We start from the raw sequence: 20,195 nt of genomic DNA on the forward strand, positions 1-20,195 counted from the left end.
AAGTTCCTAATATCTTCCACCTCCATGGTAAGCTCACAGGAATGTCGTTTTAATCGCTTGATGGGTGACTTGCAACCCTGTAGTTGCGGAATGGTGTCTGCGCCATAAAGAACCTATGTCATCAAATAGAGACTATACAAATACTTAATACGTTCACGTCTTAAAGCCTATAGACAAATTTTCTGGCCACACCATAATGCTCTCACCCTGTTTTTATAAGTGTGAGGCCTTTCTCACCTAAAAAATAATCTGGTGGATTTTTCATTAGCTCGGATAATCAACTTTCTTCCCCAACTCAGTTTCTCTTTTCGGATTTAAAAAAAAGGAATTTCACAGAGATTATTTGCCTAAAGCCAGCAGACTGTGGCCTCCGCGGAAGCTCCCTCTGGACTCCGCCCTAACCACGCCTCCGCACGCCTACACCGGGCCCCCGAGTCTCCGCGGGGGCTCGGCCCCGCCCCCTATTCGGGCCCGCCCCTTTCCCCGCCCCTTCCGCAGCCTATAAAATCCGGAGCGGCCTCTCGTGCCCGGGAGCGGCCGGCCGGCGGACGGGAGTACTGGGCATGCTCGGCGGCGCAGGTTTTGGTCACAAGTAGGAAGGAGCTAGTGCACGACACCGGCAAAGAGAAGCGCCAGCCGCCGCCGCCTCGAAGCAGGAGCGGTGCGGCAGCCAGAACGGGCGAGGGGTCGGGCGGAGGGCCAGCCAGACAGCCCGGCCTCGGGGCCGCCGCCGCCGCCGCCCGCGCGGTGCGCCCGACCCCTGGATCGGTCCCCGGGGCGGCGAGGACCCCGCGCCTGGGAGCCGGAGGGGACCGGACCCTCCCTCTGCCGGCTGGGGCCAACCCCACCCCGGGGCTGTGCCGCCGCCGCCTTCTGCGGGCAGCTGAGCGTCCGGCCCGCGCCGCGCGCCCCGAGCCCGGAGCGGCCGCCGCCGGCCCCGAGGGCGGAGAGAGGGGGCGGCCATGGGGCTGCTGTCCCAGGGCTCGCCGCTGAGCTGGGAGGAGACCCAGCGCCACGCCGACCACGTGCGGCGGCACGGGATCCTCCAGTTCCTGCACATCTACCACGCCGTCAAGGACCGACACAAGGACGTGCTCAAGTGGGGCGATGAGGTGAGCGCCCGGCCCCCCGCCGCCCCGCGCGCCTTTGTTCGACGAGGCCCCGTCCCCCTCGGTCCGCGCCCTGCGCCGCTCTGCCTCGAGGGTCTCCCCGCGCCCGCGGGTGCCCGGCGCTGTCCAGGGCCCTGCTGCTCAGATCCTCTGGCCAGACGCCTCTCTCCCATTCATTCATTTGGGGTTCCTCTCCATTCAGCAAACGCGGAGCGGGCTCTGGGAAGGCGTGAGCGTGCCAGAGTGTGACACCGTGTCCCTGGAGGAGTTTTCAGGCTGGGGTGTCAGCCGCCGCCGCCTGCTGATCCACTGTCCCCGTCCCGTCTCAGAATGCCACTAACGTGAAGGGGACTAGGTTGGTTTCAGAAGGCCGGTTGCTTTTCGGGATCAGGTCTAAAGGATTTCATTTCCTCCCCACCTCATCCAGGTACCTTTTAAGCCTCCAGCTTCTCATCAACCACCCCTCGACCACAACTTTATAGGTGTAAATTAAAACAAGTTATGGAAACTCGGAGAGCTTCAAAATTAGGATTTGTTAGTGCCTTTCCATGGCTCAAATTTAGCCTGTAAACTTTCCGAATCCGTGCTTCCCCATGTGTGGGCTTCCAGGTGAAATGCCTCTAGATTTTCAGTGTTGAACCATTATTTATTGGAAGGATCTGGAAAGCACTGCCTCCTGTTAAGAGTCTTTTCTACCAAAGCTTTCTGTGCCTTCCTTGTCTTCCTGTTTTTAAGAATCGCTTGTATATACAATTTGAATCAAGTGACTTCTCAAAAGGTCCACCTGTTTTTCGTGTTTTACGCTCCATGGCTTGCTCAGGTGTAAATTATTTATCTTCTCGGTGGTGTTATCACTCTTGACCTAAGTGTCAGGGTGCTGCTACACCAGTGCCAGATCTGTCTCCTTGCAAAAAGTTAGTTTTTCCATGATCAGAAAATGCCTCTGTCTCTCATAGTAGTTGAAGGAATTGTGCTCTTGTAAGCTAGAAAAGTAACTTGACTTGTAACTCATATTTCTACTATATGGTTTGCCATACTTTATTGGACAGAAGAGGGGTACAGTATGTATTTGGTGATAATTCTTCAGTTTTAGTCTCAAGCTCCTTGGTTTTGTTTTCAACAGCATCCGACATTTTATGTATTTGTGTATTGTATGTATTTTTGATCTCTTCTTGTGTTCCCTCCAGATTTTTTTTTCCCTCCCACATCTCCCTTTCCTTTTCCCCCCGCTAACAAACCAGTGTCCTTAGCAATGAAAAGTTTACTGTTTATCAGAAACCACAAATTAGGAAAGTTGTCTTAGATTTAAGAAATAACCCACTGACCATTTATTATTACTTTAAATCATGCTTCAGTCATGTCTGGGTAGAGTGTAGGATTTTCACAAAGAAATTCCTGCCCGCCAGCACTGACAGTCCAGTTGGGAAATGGGCAGCCTGACCTAAGGGGAAGACTTGAGAGTGTGTAGACTTCCCAGGTGAGGAAGAGAAAAGCCGCACTCTTCCTCCTCCTGGAATGGCACTTTGCTGACACCTTAGTCTGCCTGACACCTTAGTCTGCCCCAGGTCCGCCCTCTCTTCTTGACCTGGGGCATCCAAATGCTGATTCTCCTTTGTGGTACCTCTGCATCTTTGGGCAGAGAGAAGATGTGACTTGAGGGTTGCCGGGTGGGAGGGGGTGGGGGGTGCGGGATCTCATACCTAAGTATTTGCTGGTATTTGTGTACCTCTGGCATTATATAAAGGTAATCACTGTTATGTTACCGAAAATTATTTTTCAAACTGGAGCTCATGATCCATTAGTAGGTTGAGAAATAAACTTAGAAGATTTTAGGAATCTGATTTTTTTTATAGCAGATTTTTTTTATCTCTCTGAGACTGTAAAAAATGAGGAGTAGGATGAAGAGTATCAGTTTATCATACATAGCAAGGATATTATGTCAAACCTGAATAATTTGAGTGTGTGGGGGGTGGTATGTTGGGTGCCTGTATTGCAGTAAAATATTACTGTGGTTGCAGCTAAAGGAGTTTGGAGGTCAGGGTCCCACACTGATCGTGGCAGAGGTGAGGTACTGAGAGCAGGACGAAAATTAACCCTGTTAGCACTGATCCTTGCACTTGGTGGGAGCTCCCTGTCACCACTACTGGTTGACGTCTGCAGGCAGGGTCAGCCCACAGGGGAGCTTGTCTGTATGCAGAAGGCTAGGCGACAACCAGGAATCAGGCCGGGCAGATAAAAGTGGGGAAGGGTGTGGTGGGGACTGTGGCCCCGGAGATGCAAGTTGGCCCCACCAGACAGAAAGGGGTGTTTGGGACATGATAGGTTGGGCTGTGTTGGTGTGATACCAAATTTTGCTCTTTCTGGAGGTTTTGGTGTTGTGCTTACAGGACCATGGACTTGGATTAAAAAAAAGAAAAAAGGACCCTAAGCCCATGGTTGGAAGGAGAGCCTGCCATCTTGGAAATGCCTGGTGCTAGGGCAGTGTTTGGTGGTGGTTATCAGGAAGAACTTGCACTTGGAGCTGCCCTGGTGTTGTATTCCAAGGCCTGCCAACGGCCTATGTGGTCATGAGCCTCAGTTTTCTCCTTTGGAACAAGAGAGAGTTGCTTCTCTTTGAAATCCCCCTGGGCATAGCTCATCTTTAGACTGCTGATTGAAGAGAGAGAAGGCTGGCCAAAGGGGTTGTATTGTGCAAATGTGTGTGCTGGCTTTTGGAGCTCAGGATTATTTTCCCGTGAGAACCTTAGAAACAGGCAGAGTCCCAGGTCAGCCTACAGGTGCAGGTTTCGCCTTGAAAGTGTGTGGGGGTAGGTCCCAACCCCAGCTACCAGTGATCGTGCTGTTTCTGGGGGAAATCAAACTTCTAACTCCCAGGTACAGAGAAGATACTTCTTGCAGGCCCAGGATGGGGGTCTGGGGAAGTTGAGATGGGTGCTCCTGGGGGCCCTGATGTCTATTAAGCCTTCTTTTATGCCAAAAAAAAAAAAGCACTTCTCTCTCCCCAGCCCACACACACCGTTTAGGTACAGATTTTGTTTATAACTTGGAGTATGCACGTTAAAAGACAAACGTAGGAAGTTTATAAAAGCTGCACATGCTGCAGTAAACACGACTCCAACATCCCTCTAGCGTCAGCTACCTGCCAGCCTTTTCAGCTGCGTGGTGGCACAGGCATTATCGGAATTGAAATCTGTCTGACTCCAGGTACCTTTCTTAAACACATTATACCAGGTTTTGGATTATTTACAATGTATGAGATTTCATCAAATTTCTTCAAACTCTCCTGGTTAGAGAGGTATCAGAAAAACATTTTAAAGGAAACATACATTTTTCTGAGTGTGTGTGTTTTTTTTTGACCCAGTATTATAGTGACTTTCAAAGGAAAGAAGGTCAGTTGTCCTCTAATTAGCAGATATAAGTGCATGTGAACTTTTAAGAGGAAAATACATCTTTAATATTTATGAGTGCATTGGTATCATGCATAAAACCATGAGATCGGTTTATAAAGGGCTGGCATATCACTCATTGAACTTCAAATTACTGTGTAGGTTGAGGATGCTTACATGACTAATTAGAAAATGCATAGCTTGTTAATAAGCTTATGATTTTATAGCAAAAGTAATATCCTGAATTATAAATCTAGAATGGACAAAAGCATAGTCATTTGAATCTGATTGAAGGTTCTGTGTTGCTTTGGACAAGTTGCTTAACCTCTCTTAACCTCAGTTTTGTCATCTATAAAACGGAGAGAGTAATACCTTCCTTATAGAGTTAGTAAGATTAAATGAGATAATGTTGGTGAAATGTCTTACAAGTCAGTGCCTAGTCTTTTAAGTAAGACTCAAATGGTAGATTAAGTTATGTACTTGGAAATGTTTAAATATCCAACATACCTCATTTAAAATGTCTCATTTAAATAGCCATGGTCTTTGGGGAATGAGGCATTCCATTTTTGTGGGTTTTTAACTGAAATGTGCCGTTCACATATAATGGTGTTCCATAAACTTAGTCATGGTTTATTGTATTTTTGAACTGCATTTCAGAATTTAAATTGTATTTTTTAAATGCATTATTTGACACTGACTTCTTAGAATATGGTTTTGAGCACAAATTCCTCTGAGAGTCCTGCAAAGTCCATCAGTCATCGTGTGTTCTCTGCACATGAAGCGCAGTTGCTGTATCTTTCCCTCTCTTTCCATCATCATGGGCATTAACAGCATTTACTGACATTCTAAAGCTCAGCAATGAAGTCCAGGGAAAAGAGTGAAACATGGTTGGAGCCTTCTGGTGATTTTTTTCCCCCCCATAATTACCTTTTTCAACCAAGAGGTTCATTTTTGAAGATTAGAGAACCAGATCACTGACCCTGTGTGTACAGTTGAGGTTTTGAGCTGGATTTGAGCTGCACCGGTCCACTTTATACATGGATTATTATTTTTTTCAGTAAATACGAACTACGTGATCCATACCATAAAGTTAACATCAGATGTCAGGCTATGGGGAGAGTCCGCATCGCTGACCCCCTCCTGGTTCAAGGGTCAATTTCTTGTATGTTAGGAATTGAGTTTGGGTACCTCCTCTGGTGTCCATCTCACTTTGGGATTTTTTTTCCCCTTTGTTCATTTTGTGTTGTGTAGTTTTATGCGGACTTTCTTTTTAAACCAGTTTCATTCAATTATAATTTACATATAATAATACACACCCATTTTAAATGTAGAGCTCAGTGACTTTTAAGAAGTGTATACAGCCAGATATCTGCTCCCGCAGTCAAAATTTAAGATATGAAACATATATAACACTTTGATGCCCTCCAGAAGTTCCCTTGTGCCCTTTGCAGACATGTGAGACTCACAACCCCTCAGGTGATCCTGCTGCTTCAGCACGTCATTGGGAAGCTGCCCTAGAGATTTATCTAGATAAAGAAAAGGGAAGTCATTCCAGGCCAGCGAGCAGTAAATAAAGGTGAGACGGTGAGAGGTTCTGTGCCTGCTGGTGGTGTCCCGTGCAGTGAACCGCAGGATTAGCATGCAGGGGTCTTTGGATACCTAGAAGCTTTGCTGTACCTTAAAGGCACGAGGAAAACACAATGGAAGGAAAGATTTATTCCTTCTGTACACCCGGCTCACCTCGAGGATGTTTCTAGACTTCTGAACGAGTTACTAACACCCCATCGTATCCCTGTTGAATTCCTCTCCATGAAGAGGAACGTCCAGGATACCATTTCTAGTGGTGCCACTTCCAGAAATGGCTAGAAGTGGTGTTAGCAAATGTACTTACAAAAACTCTGTGGGTAGCTTCATTTTGAAGGAGAAACCTCAGTAAAGTTCAGTGTAAGACCCCATATCTTAAGAAAAGATGGTAGAATATCATTTGAGCCTCTCACACAGAATTTGTGTTTCTGAATGTTTGTTTCGATGCCCGAGGCATTTGAGTATGTTGTTATATGGGGCATTACTGCTGTTGCATTAACTGGATAGACCATAATCCTGATGAACTTGCTTATTCATATTCTCTGTTTATACATTTGACCAAGTTAGGTGTATTTTAACAGCATTATTTAGATATAGTTGACATAAGCTGCACATATTTAGACTGTACAATTTACTAAGTCTTGATATATATATAAACTATATATATATACACATACACCTATGAAACAGCTCCTACAGTCAACATAATGAAGATGCATCATCTTCAGAAACATCCTTGTGTCTCTTCATAACTCGCTTTCTGTCCCTCACTTCTGTAGGCAACCGCTGACCTGCTTTCTGTCACCATAGCTCAATTTGCATTTCCTAGTTTTATATCTAGGAAATCGTTTCATTCCTGAGTAGTATTCCACTGTTATGTATACATGATAATTTGTTTATCTTTTCACTATTTGAATTGTATCCAGTTTTTAGCTATTACAAATAAAACCATGAAAGTAAAGGTTCAAGTCTTTGTATGGACTTATGCCTTCATCTATTCTTGTTTATTCTGTAGGAGTGATGTACGTTAACTCTTGAAGGAAACTACCAAACTTTTCCAGAGTGATTGTACCGTTTTGCATTCCCATCATCAGAATATGCTAGTTCAGCTCATCCACATCCTCGTCAACACTTATATTAGTCTCTTTAATTTTAGCCATTCTAATTGATGTGGTGTTTTATTGTATTTTTTATTTGCATTTCTCTAAGACTGCTGATGTTGAGCACTTTTCCATGTGCCTGTTTGCCATCTGTGTATTATTTTCTTTTGGTGAAGTGTGTTGAAATAATTTGTCTGTCTGAGTTGTTATTACTGCATTTTGAGAGCTCTTCATATTCTGGATGTAGGTCTTTTATCAGATACATGCTTTGCGCATTTGTATTCCCAGTCTATTTCATTCTCTTAATTGTGTCTTTTGAGGAACAGAAGTTGTTGGTTATGATGAGATCTAATTTGTCCTTTTTTTTTTTTTTTAAAGGATTATGTTTTTGGTCTGGTATCAAGGAAATCTTTCCCTAGTTTTACATTTAGGCCTATGACCCTTTTGGAGTTAATTTTTGTATATGATGCCGGGTGTGGATTTTGGGGTTTGGTTGCTTCTGTGCAGTGCTCTGGCACCGCCTGTTGAAAAATCCTTTCTCCGTTGCTGAAGGTCTTTGAACATTCTTTGACTGTCAGTTGCCTGTGCATGTGTGGTTTCATTTCTGAACTCTTTGCACTGTTCATTGATCTATTCTTTATGTCAATACCACACTCTTTTTTATTGCTACAATTTATAATAAGTTTTGAGACCAAGTACTGTTAACTCTCCAACTTTGCTCTTTTTCATCTTGTTTTGATCTTTTTAGATTCTTTGAATTTCCACATGAATTTTAGCACAGCTTGGCAGTTCTAACCAAAACGAACCCTGCTCAGATTTTGTCTGTGGTTGCATCGAATTTATAGATCATTTGGGGAGAACTGACATCTTAATAATGATGCTTCCAACCCAAGGACATCTCTCCACGTCTTTGTTTTTCTCTCAACGTGTTTTGTAGTTTTCAGTGGACAAGTCTTTTGTGTCTTTTGTCAGATTTATCAGCTTCATATTTTTTATTGTAAATTGCATTACTCTTTAAGTTTTAATTTCTGATTGTTGCTAATATATTAAAATAAAATGGATTTTGTGTATTTATATTGTATCCTGCAACCTTGCTAAAACTGTTTTTTGAACATACGGCATACAATTCTAGTAACTGTTTCAATATTTTTGCTAATTCTATCTTTGTCATTTAAGGTAAGATTCAATTGATTTTGTTTTTTCCCTCTTTATTTTCAGTAGGTTCCTCTGCTTCTTTGCATGACAGATAATCTTTGGATCCTTCTTGGGTGCTTGATATTTGTATTTTCCTAAAAGCTTTATTCTGAAATATCGTTATTTGGAGATGGTTTGATAGCTCAACCGGTAAAGAATCCACATGCAATGCAGGAGACGCAAGTTCAATCCTGGGTCAGGAAGATCCTCTGGAGAAGGAAATGGCAACCCACTCCAGTATTCTTGCCTGAAAAATTCAATGGACAGAGGAGCCCAACGGGCTACAGTCCAAAGAGACACAAAGAGTCGGACGCAACTGTGAGTGACTAAGCACATTTAATCCTTTCGGGTCTTTCTTTTACAATTTATTGGGCCGAGAAGTCTCAGCGTAGGGCTAGTTATTCCCTTCTGCTGAGGCAAGGCCTTCGGGAGGACTTGCTGCAGTGCCCTGAGCTAGGAGTCGCTCCGTTCTGGCTGGTGGGAAGGCACCCTGTCCCAGCTATGGGTCCTCGCCTCACGTGCGGGCCCGGTCAGCGCCGAGTCCGTAATGCGCACCCTCTGCAGACCTCCGGGATTGTTTGCGCAGCTCTCTTTGGTCCTGTGACCTCTAGTTGACTTGGTTCGCTCAGACCTTCAGCTCTCTGCCTTCAGTTCAGGGAGCCGCCTTCCCCAACAGGCTCTGCCTCACCTCCCTGCCCAGGTTCTAATGCCTCTCTGCAGGCCTGAAGCTGGGGCATTCGTCGGTCTCACTCACTCACACATTTTCCTTGTATCACAGGTATCTCGGCCCTTTGTTTTCTAAAGTTCAATGTCTTGAAAATCCTTTCATATATTTTCCCTCTCTTTTTGTTGTTGTTGTTTCATGTGGGAGGGTAACATTGATCACTATTACTCCATCTTGATCAGAGGTGGAAGTCTTTGCTGCACCTTTTTTGTTTTTCCTTCAGCTTTGCTCTCCTTTGTCTATAAACTTTGTCCAGAAGCTAGCCCTCGTGCTTACATCTCCAGCAACCTAGATATAGCCAAATGTTTAAAGTCAGGATTTTCTTTGCCTTTATGCTGTAATGTTCATTACTTAGTATCACTGTTCATATTTGGTTAAAACACAATTATTTTGAAGTTTGCATACATGTGTAGGTTAAAACACAATTATTTTGAAGTTTGCATACATGTGTAAGAATGGGCTAACTTCAAGGTGGGAGCACAGCTCAGGTCTTCTTCCAAACAGTTGTGTGATCTTCGGTACAGAACATCAGGACCACAATTCCCTCATCTGTAAGACTAATCAAAAACTTCTATCATTTGGTTTTGAATTGTGTGCTTACTTGTGTATATATATGTGTGTGTGTATATATACAATCCAAAGGAGGAGGGCATGACAGCCCACTTTAGTATCCTTGCCTGGAGAATCCCATGGACAGAGGCGCGTGGTTGGCCATGGTCCATAGGGTCACAAAGAGTCAGACACGACTGAAGCGTCTGAGTGCAACACATACAATTCAGAAAAACAAAAACCTTCTGGTCGCACTGCATGCCTTGTGGGTTCTTAGTTCCCTGGCCAGGGATTGAACCTGTGCCCCCACATTGGAAGCAGGCCACTGCGCCTCCAGGGAAGCCCCTACAATTTTTTTTTTTTTAATAACTTATCGGGCTTCCCTGGTGGCTCAGTGGTAACGAATCTGCACGCTAGTGCAGGAGACACGAGTTCATTCCCTGGTCTGGGAAGACCCCACATGCCTCGGAGCAGCCAAGCCCGTGCGCCACAACTCCTAAGCCTGTGCTCCAGAGCCCGCGCTGCAGTCCCTGAAGCCGGCGGGCCCGGGAGCCTATGCTCCTCAGCAAGAGAAGCCCCCGCAATGGCCTGTGCACCACAGCTAGCAAGGAGTCCCCGCTCTCCAAAACTGGAGAAAGCCCTCAGGCCACTGGGCTCCTCTCGAGTTGCGGGTGCGGGGGCTTCTCTCGTCGCAGAGCACGGAGTCCAGGGCACAAGGGCTTAAGCAGTTGCCGCACGTGGGCCTGGTAGTTGCGGCTCTTGCGCTCTAGGGCGCTGGCTCAATCGTGTGCAGGCTTAGCTGCTGCGGGGCCTGTGGGGTCTCCCCAGCCCAGGGATCTCACGCGTGTCCCCTTCATTGGCGGGCAGATTCTTCACTACTGAGCCACCAGGGAAGCCCTACAATTTCAGGTGTATCTTCTCAGATATTTAACTGTTTCAGAAAAAAACTCCACATAACTTACGAAAATCAGGAAATGTGTACAGGAGGTGGTAGAATCCATTTCATTTCCTTATCCTGTTACCTTTTTGGGTTTTAGCATTTTTCAAAGAGAACATGTTTTACTGGCTACTGGAAAAAGTAATCTAATTACAAACCCATTGATATTAGGTTTCTAGAAACTTTTAATTTCCTACGTAAACTTCTTTGAGCTTCACAATGGTTCTATTTAAAAAAGCAAGATGATATTGCAGAATGTTTCTTTCAGAAAAGCTAAGACTTCAGCTTCATTTATGTGTGGCAAAACACTGTGACTTTATTTCCGTGATGGATGACTTTCATGCATTTGTCAAGTGACTGCTGTTTATTACAGACTTCCCGGGGTCGGTCATGGGCTTGAAGAGAGAAACCAAGGAAAGGGAGGTGTGCTCTGCCCTGGAAGAGCTCCCGTGGCGTGCTGGCAGGGGGCAGTGGGGGCACAGGGAGGAGGAAGAACTTTGCTCTCTACCTGCAAATCCTGGGAGCCTTAGAGATGGGGGCTGAATGGGGGGCCTTCTGGGAGGATCTCAGATGGAGGTGGCCAGGGGGTCAGGGAGGGGCGTGTCCAGATGTGCCCCTGTGGAGCTCCTGAAGCTGAGGGTCTCTGCCATGGCGTGGGGCCAGAGCAGGGCATGGGTTAAGGGTAGAGGCCGAGGCTGTAGGAGGGCCTCTGTGATGGGCCTTGCATTGCGGCAGCGCCTGACATTAGGAGTGTCAGTCTAGGGATGGTGGTGCAGGGAGGCGAATCCTGGGTCCCTTCAGAAGTGAAATGAAATCGCTCAGTCCTGTCCAACTCTTTGCGACCCCATGGACTATACAGTCCGTGGAACTCTCCAGGCCAGAACACTGCCCCTTCTCCAGGGGATCTTCCCAGCCCAGGGATCGAACCCGGGTCTCCCGCATAGCAGGTGGATTCTTCACCAGCTGAGCCACCAGGAAAGCCGAGGTCCTTTCGGAGCGGGTGGAAACATTGCCTGGGAAGGTAACTGGAGGCCTGGAGCTCCCACTGCAGAGGGCGCCTCGTCCCTGGGGGAGGGGAGAGAGTGTAACCTGGAGTGGGGGCCGGGGGCTGGCTCCTGGGGAGCTGCTTGGGCCCTCTGGGTTGGGGCTCTCCAGGTGAAGGAGCCCCGTGCTGGTGTAGCAGAGACACTGGGTAGACGTGCAGAGGAAGCCGGGGCACCGTCTGGGCTGGCCGTGTGTGTGGTAGGGCGGCTGCAGGCCTGCAGACAGGGCTAGAACTGAGGAGGGAGAGGTGCCTGACCCAGAGAGGAAGCCTGGCCAGTGCCCCTGAACCCCGCGGACCCCCACACAGCACCCGGGCGTGTGTGGGACCCCAAGAATGACAGCGGGGGCGGTGGGTCACCCTGGGGGCAGGGAGGGTGGCAGGCTTTCAAGGGGGTCTGGGGACGGGAACGGAAGTGAGCCCAAATTGACTGGTTAGGCAGGGACCGGAGGCTTTGGCAGCGACCGATCCCGAACATATTAAGAACTTGGGAAAAGAGCAAGAATTGGTTTCCTGCCAAGATAAATGGCGCAAAGCCCGTGCGTGTTTTCACAGCTTGTAGGGTCCTTGAAATCTTGATTATGAGTCTCAGAAAGAAATAGAATTGAGCTCGGAAAGCGTATGCATTTTAGTCACTGAACTTAGTAGCCAAGGGGACTGTATACTGAAACTGATCATAAAGGATTGAGTAATTTAGAGCAATGACCCTGAATCGCCGCCTCTTAAAGGCTGAGTTTCTCAGATTTGTTTGAGAAATTAAGGAATCATAAGCATTAGACGTCCAGCCAAAAGAACACACCTTCTATAGGCATCCAGAAAGCTTGGCTACCTGTGTCGGTGTGTTTTTGGAGAGTTCCTATAGCCGTGGCTCCATTTAGCTGAACGCTGTTTGGAGAGCTCTCAGCGTCCTTAGATGTGTGTGTCTGCTACGGTCAGGATTTAGTAATTAAACTTATTTCCACAACAAGATTACAAAAAGAACCCCCAAACCAGATGTTCCTAATTACATAGATGTTCACACAAACCCACTGTCTTGTCTCCCATGCCCCAGGCCTGTTTTTCGGTCCTATGGATTCAGTTAACTTCTTTTTGAACTGCGTGCTGAAGAAGCAGGGTTTTAAAACAAACCTCAGAGGCCAGAGCCTCCGCGAACGTTTACATTTTTTTTTAATTTAAAAAAGGTTTTTGTTTGAAAGAATATGCTGAGCCCTGGAAGCCTCAGAGCAACCTAGAGAGGTTATTTGGGAGCACTCCCCTCATTTCCCGCTCAAGTGTTCACGTGTTTACACAAGTTGGGTGCTTGGAAGGCGCGCCATCCAGCACAGCCTGCACTGCTGCCTCGGCCCAGGGCCACTCTGGCTGGGTGAGAGGGACCCAGGGGTCAGGAACTGCTGGCTCCAGAATGCAAACAGCCACAGCTAGGAAGCAAGTATGCAGCACAGAGGGCGTGCACTTTACTCCTGGAAGCCTGTCCCAAGCCCTCACCCAGAGATCACCCACTTTATACACTATTCCTGCATGCTAGTCATCTCCTTCCTCCACTCAGGATGAACTACCAAAAGCCAGTTGAAGCAGAAGTGAGAGACCAATGCCAAGAGCAGTTTGGAGAAGCAGATCTAAGCGCGGTAGCTGGTGCCTGCCTCCCAGGTCCTTGCTCTGTTACCACTCTCGTTAAAGAAATGAAATTGCCCGGAGTCTGAAGCCTTACTAAATGGCAGTGTGTCCAGTGTCTTCCTGTTGTAGCACAAGAAGACGTAATCAACTTTAGAAAGATTTCCACTGATGTATGCGTGCAATTTAAGAGATCATGTGCTAGAAAGGGTGAGCCTTGGGTAACAAGACAATGCATTTGAAAAGAAACTCCCTGGCAATACAGAGTATGCAGTGTCTTGCCTTTGAGAGGAAAAGAAAAAGATGATCCTATACTGTGAGAATTTCTGGAAGAGTGTAACTACAGAAATAGTAGTTTGGATTTGGAAGGGACACGGTGGGTTTTTTTCCGTATTTTCCAGAGATTAAAACAATGTCTGAATGTCCATGATGGTAATATTTGTGAGGAGAGAGGGGAAATTGCGACTGCTCTGGCCAGGGTAACCACCTTCCACAACTTCACCAGGCCCAAGTGTGCATGGCGCCCTTGGACGTGGGGCCAAGAGGGGTCCTGGTGTTGGGGGTCAGCCAAGGGTCCTCTGAAGAGTGGGTCCTTGACCAGAGCCCGACTGGAGCCAACTTCCCGAAGGCCTGCAGCCAGAGCTTTCCAAGCAGATAGCAGAGGTGCCGTCCAGGCCCTGAAGTGGTTGGTTGCCAGGAGGAGCATCAAGGCCAGCGGTCACCATGGTGCGGGCTGGGGGCAGGACTGGAGAGGAGGGGGTGGGCTGGAGCAGCAGGGCGGCTGCCTGGCGTGGTGCTGCTGCCTCCCTCTGAGTTTCAGACCTTGGCAGTGGTCGGGAGGGGAGTGACTTGATCCGAGCCTGCTTTCACAGTGCTAGTGGGTGTTGTGCCAGAAGGCTTTCCTTTTACTGAGACCCCGAGTACCCAAAATAAATGCCACGGGAAGCACCGTTAGGGTGAAATACTTGTGATATTCTGCTCTGTTTTGAAACTTTTTGGTAATGTTGATTACAGGCCATCATGGCCCCCTAAGAACACTTGCAAGACACCATTCTGCCTTAGAAAGACCTTAGAAAGTAATCCCCAGCAACACAGGTTAACACAGGCGGATACGTGGACTCACTTCTGCTTTAGGCACTTGACGGGCATGATTCTTTGTAATCCTCACTAGTGACCCCCTGAGGTAGGTGTTATCCTCGTTTTGTACAAGAAAAAAAAAAAACAGCCCTTACTCAGATTTAAATGAGGCTCCGAGCCAAGGCTGGAGGTGGAAGGGGAAGCAGTGGGGTGGGGTGGGTGCGGGGTGGGGGGCTGCTCTGGTGACGGTCTCGAGCCTGGAGAGCGGCTGTGCAGCATGCCTTTGGTTCCCAGGTGGCCGAGACTCCCTCCCGGTGAAACGCCAGTGTGCTTCCAGGTCCGAAGCGTCGAGAATGTGCAGTTGGTTTCTCTGTCCGCAGGGCAGATGTTAACAGGTTTAGTGATGTGGCTGCAGCCTTCTCAGCCAATCTTCTGCCAGCAGTCCAGCCCTGGGAAAAGCGCAGACACCGATGAGCCTCTCTGGGGATCAGGCTGACCTCACCTGATAGTTATGCCAAGGCAGCAGGCCAGCGTCAGCACCCCAAGTCAGGAGCTCTGATGTATCTGAGATTGTAACCTTTGCCCGTGAATTCCAGGCTTGGTGGGAAGGGGCTTGGGTTTGCGTATCTCCGTCCCCCAGACCCCGTCTTCAGCAGGTCAGAGCTGCTGGTGGGACCTGCCACAGCGTCCAGGCACCACCTCTGTGAGATGCAGTTATGAGAGCCCCTCCTGAGATGGAAGGACATTCGACTTGGGTCTGGAATCCTGGGGGCTTAGGGGGCCCTCTGAACACAGCAGTGACTTCGGAGCTGGACGTCCTGTTTCAGCACCAGCTCTCAGTCTCCTTAGAAAGCACCCTTCCTTTGTCGGGTGGGTTAACCGACGACCAGTTCCTGAGAACGAAACCCCCGAATTTCTCCTATCTCCACGGTGGTCCCTGAACTGGGGCCAAGTTCACCGCTAAGCACGCGCAGAGCGGCCAGCTTGCTTTGTCCCTCTCTCGCCTGGAGCCCAGAGCCCGCCCTCCTGAAGCTCAGAGCTCTCCTGCACCTCGTGGGCTTCCTCCAGGGGCCCTCAGCCCTTAAATCCAAGAAGTCACATGTGCCTGCTGTCTACAGTGAAGGAGAGGATTGTGTATTTTTTGCCCTTTACTGAAAGGTGTCGTCCCCTTGATGAGATCCATCGGTTTTCCCTCTCTGCCCTCTCCCCAGCTTGCCCTTCAGAGCATCTGGTCCACAGCACCCTCTCTTGTCAGCCGCTTGGTGACCAGGACCCCGTTCTCAGGAAAGAGCCAAGGAACTGACTTATCCTCAGAATCTGGAAGGTTCTAGTCTGCAGGTGTTTCGAGATAAATAAGAACTACTTGTGTGCTTTCCTGGTGGCTCAGGCCGTAAACAGTCTGCCTACAACACAGGAGACCTGGGTTTGATCCCTGGGTTGGGAAGATCCCCTGGAGAAGGGCATGGCAACCCACTCCAGTATTCTTGCCTGGAGAATCCCCATAGAGGAGCCTGGCAGTCTGCTGCTCATGGGGGAGTCAGACACAACGGAGCTACTAAGCCCAGCACACGAGAACTATTTATATTTACAATATTATTTAGGAGGAAGTGTCTTCTGGCTTAGGTTTCTAAGTTGCAGAGTACCGATGTTGGTGGCCGCAGCAAACATCCCCTTTGATAACTTCACACAATGTGCTGTCTTTCCTGAGTTTAATTGGTAAGATCAGACCAGTTGGGCTCTGCCAGTTTGGTTCAGAAATAAGGTAGGAGTGCGTTAGTCTGGCCTTCATTTGTTGTTCAGTCGCTCAGTCGTGTCTGACTCTTTGCGCCCCGTGGACTGCAGCATGCCAGGCTTCCCTGCCCTTCACCATCTCCCAGAGTTTGCTCAAACTCATATCCATTGAGTCAGTGATGCCATCCAACCATCAGAAGATTAAAACCATATGCCTGACATGTAGTGGCATGGTTAAAAAAAAAAAATCAGCCAGTGTTAGTTCAGAGGCCAGAAGGTAGAGGTCTCACACCATTTGTAGGACAGGAAAGAGCCAGTCTGCATGCAGGATTCCCTTTGAGCCAGCAGCAATGCATCAGTCCAGATATAATTCCGGGAGGTGGGTTCTCTCAAGTTTAAGTCCAGTGCTGTCCAGTACCACTTGCTGCAGTAATTGAATTGTTTGCAATATCCAGTTAGGAACTTGGGAACTGAAATTTTTATTTAATTTTAGATCCAACAAGTCACACATGCCTAGTGTCTCCAATAAAGAAGAGGATGGCTTTTAAAAATTTTTTCCCCCTTTACTGAAAGGTCTCGTCTCCTTTCTGAGATCCATCACAGTTTTCCCTGCTCATCCTGAATCTTGCAAGTTTTTCACCAAGGCCTCATATCTTAATCTTGGCCTGGGAAGAATTTGTTTTGGTAGTGATTCAAGGAAGTAACTTGACTTAATCATACGGGAAATTCATCATTTTATGCAGTGTTATATTTGAGATTAACGTATTATAAATAGAGAGCCTCTTGCTTTGTTAGCTGAAGTTCAGGTCTGAGACACGCCAGCGGAAGACCAGGCCAAGGTCACTTTATTTTGTGTAAACTTCCCTGGTGTGCACGCTGTGTCATTCCGTGGTATGAAACGGCATTTCATAGTAGGGAAGAAATCAAAATATAACATATTCTAAGAGTTGGATGTAACTTTATTTATTTTTGGCCTGTGTGTTTCTTCTTTTTTTTTTTTTCTATTGAAGTATAGTTGATTTACAATGTCGTGTTTCGGGTGTACAACAGAGTGGTTCAGTTATATGTACATATATATACACACACATATGTATAGACATACACACACATACATTTATGTTTATGTTTTTTTTTTCAGATTCTTTTCCCTTAGAGGTTATCAGTAACTATCATCAGTATAGTTCCCTGATGTAACTTTAGAGTGAGCTACTAAAACATTTCCTTTTGGGGAAAATAGGACAGTTTTTAAAAGAACATCTCTACAGTTACAGTCTAAAATATCACCATTTACAGGTGGTTCCCGGACTTGTGGCAGTCACCTCAAGTCCATCCACCGTTCTAAGCACAGCTGTTCGGATCTCGTTGCCCAGGTCTTCGCTGTTTCACCGCAGGTGGTTCTAAAACCAAGTTGCATCGCCATGCCTGGCACGTCCTTGGGTGCTTCCAGCTTGGGTATCATGCTTAATATGGAAATGGGTGCCATCCAGCTGGGTGGTTGAAAGTGCTCAGAAACATTGGTCATTAATATTTGCTGTGTGAGGGAACCATCTTCTGGGCAGAAGACATGGTCTCTCGCTTTAAAGCAGTTTATGATCTAGAGGTGGGGCTACGGGACGTGGTACCCTGGGGATGTGCTCAGTTTTTCTGTGTCTCTGGGCAGCCAGCCAAGAGATTACCCTGCAGTCAGGGTAGTTGTCGGGTAGGGGGCTGCATCTGTGAGGACCCCCTACTTTGCCTGGCCAACCCCTTGCCCCGGGAAGCCTTCTGATCCCCCAGGCGGGACTGGACCTCCTGTTAACACAGGCCCAGCTCTGATGGTCGTCCTGAGCTCCTGCCCAGACCGTTTAGCCCCCTTGGGTTATTGACTGTCATTTCAGGCCCCACTTGAGCTTGAGAGCAGGAGTCATCCGCCTGGCTCTGCAGCTGCATTGCTCCCAGCACTTGCCGAAGATAGGACTTGAATCAGAGAACTTGGAGTGGGGGCTGCAGAACGCTGCATTTCGGCACTCAGGGGTCATCGGCTGCTTAGAGCCTGATCACAGGATGGCTTCGGGCTTGTTCAATAGATCAGTGTAAGGAGAAAACCAGCTTTCTTAGAAACAACAGGTGGTTCCAGTAGGAGTCAAGAATACTCCCTGCCTGGGCAGGTGAACAGGAGGAGCTGGCCCTGAATCCTAAATTGTGGCTGTCTAAGTTCCTCCCACCCTGCCCTCCTCGGCCTGACCTCCTGGGAACAGGTGTATAGCAGTGGAGTCCTCTCCCAGTGCCTGGGAAGCAGTTAGGACCTCATTGTCCCCAAGGATGTGGTGACAGGTTCCCTCTCTTCAGACGTCAGGCACATGATCGGTTAGACACTTAGAGTGGTGGCCCAGGGACCTTTGTATAACTTTGTTTCAAAGAGATTTGAAAATTCCTTTTTTCTAATGTACACAGAAATTGACAGAGGAACTTTCTCAAAGTACTGTCTCCCTAAATAGGAAATTGCCTGTAGCTGATTCTGAGTCTTATAGATCTAGATTCTGAATCAAGCACTGTTTTCATCTCTAGGAAGCAGAAATTTAAAACTTAACATTTTATAAAATGTCTAGGCTTTCCTCAAATTCTGAGCTTCCTGAAACCCTTACCTTCATGGTAGAGTATCAGAATGCCTTTTAAAAAAAAAAAGAGAAGAATATTTTAATTTTAAACTAGTTAGTGCCATTTAATGACTTGAATTCTAAAAATGTCAGCATTTTAATATTACGTTAACAGTACTGTTAACTTGAGCTTTAATGCCACAAGCATTTCACTGTCTGTGTTCAGCATTGACTTACATCACCCTCAATTAAAGTTCTTTGTTTTTATTGGCCTAATTTCAGGTGAACACACAGCCCCTCCCGCTTGTGCAGACCTGCGTTGAATGGCTGGAAGGCTACCGTGTCCACGTCCTTCCTAGCAACCCTCTATCATTAGTAAACCACGTAATAGTCTTTGAATGTGCCTTTGTCTTTGATTCAGCAGCTCAGAAATATTAGTGACTTTTAATCTGGTGGGATGACATTCAGTCTTTTGGCAATAGAAATTTAAAGGATTTTAATTTTATTTGTAGAAGATGTAGTGCACATTTTAAGTAGAATGTCTCAACTAACTGGGCATTTCTGTTGGTCCTGTTCTCCTTACATTTAAAGAGACAGCTGATGGACACCAAACAGTAGTGGCTTGAATAATTTGCAGGGAGTTGTAATCTGTCCAGAGAACAGATGGCTGTTTTTGCTCCTTCCAAATGATATGCTAATCGTGCAGATTTGAATTCGTCGTCGTCGCCCTTTACCCATTCATAATGCTCCTTGGGTGTCTGCTCTTAGAGCCGTGTTGCGTGCCGTGCACGCAGGGAGACCCTGCACCACGCCAGCGTAGATGCTATTTGAAGTTAGGAGGCAGAGGCCAGTCCTTAGAATCATGTTGTGTACAGAAGGGCCGTGATATCCTGTTTTGTTTTCCCTGTGATTTTGTCTTTTTCTCTCATCTTTTGTATGAAAATAGGAAGTTTAGGATGGGGACAAAAATCCAGAAATAATTAACTCCCTGTGGCTTTAGGTATTTTATATTGGGAAAGCATTCTACTGTGTCACTTTTGTTAACTGAACCAAACTCCCTTACAGTTCTAGCTTGGCTCCTAAAGAACGAGTTATTTATTTGAGGGCTTGTATGAACTAGAATTGGAGATAAACGTACATATATTGGGATGGAGGAAGGGGTAAATAAGTTAACAAAAAGCTGAGAGGCTAAAGAAGCTTTTTGAGTCCTAATGCAGAAAAATGGAGGAGGTTGTAGAGGATAATTCAGAAAGCCTTAAATTTGAGTTTATAAAATGTTCAGGGAATTCTAGGCCTTCTAACTGAACTTAGATTTTATCCCCAAAATAAGTCAATTTTATCCAAAAGTTTCTCTTCCTCTTGTAAATATTCTGTTTCACTTGCTTAATGAGATCATGGGTGATTATTTGTTAATTAAGGAGGGTTTGGTTTGTTAGCATTTTAAATGTCACCCATTTGGCTGATATTTAAAACTCAAACCAAGTTTGAGCTTTCTGTTCTCTGCCCTACCCAAGTTTTAAACTTCTGGGCCAAGCGTGATTCTGAAAACAGGATTTCAATGATTTCAAAACCAGG

At 46.8% G+C, this 20,195-nt stretch overlaps 1 protein-coding gene across 3 annotated transcripts in view; it reads left to right on the forward strand.

Annotated features, from left to right (window-relative positions):
* The first annotated feature begins 542 nt into the window (after positions 1–542).
* Positions 543–20,195, forward strand: part of GCLC (glutamate-cysteine ligase catalytic subunit) — a 42,104-nt gene continuing 22,451 nt past the window's right edge. For all 3 annotated transcript variants that reach the window (XM_065912466.1, XM_065912467.1, XM_065912468.1), the window contains exon 1: positions 543–1,112. In XM_065912466.1, coding sequence (XP_065768538.1) covers positions 963–1,112 — 150 coding nt within the window. In that variant the 5' untranslated portion in view covers positions 543–962. The remainder of the gene's footprint in view (positions 1,113–20,195) is intronic.

The sequence above is a fragment of the Muntiacus reevesi genome, chromosome 20, assembly GCF_963930625.1.
Source record: "Muntiacus reevesi chromosome 20, mMunRee1.1, whole genome shotgun sequence".
Taxonomy (NCBI): Eukaryota; Metazoa; Chordata; class Mammalia; order Artiodactyla; family Cervidae; genus Muntiacus; species Muntiacus reevesi.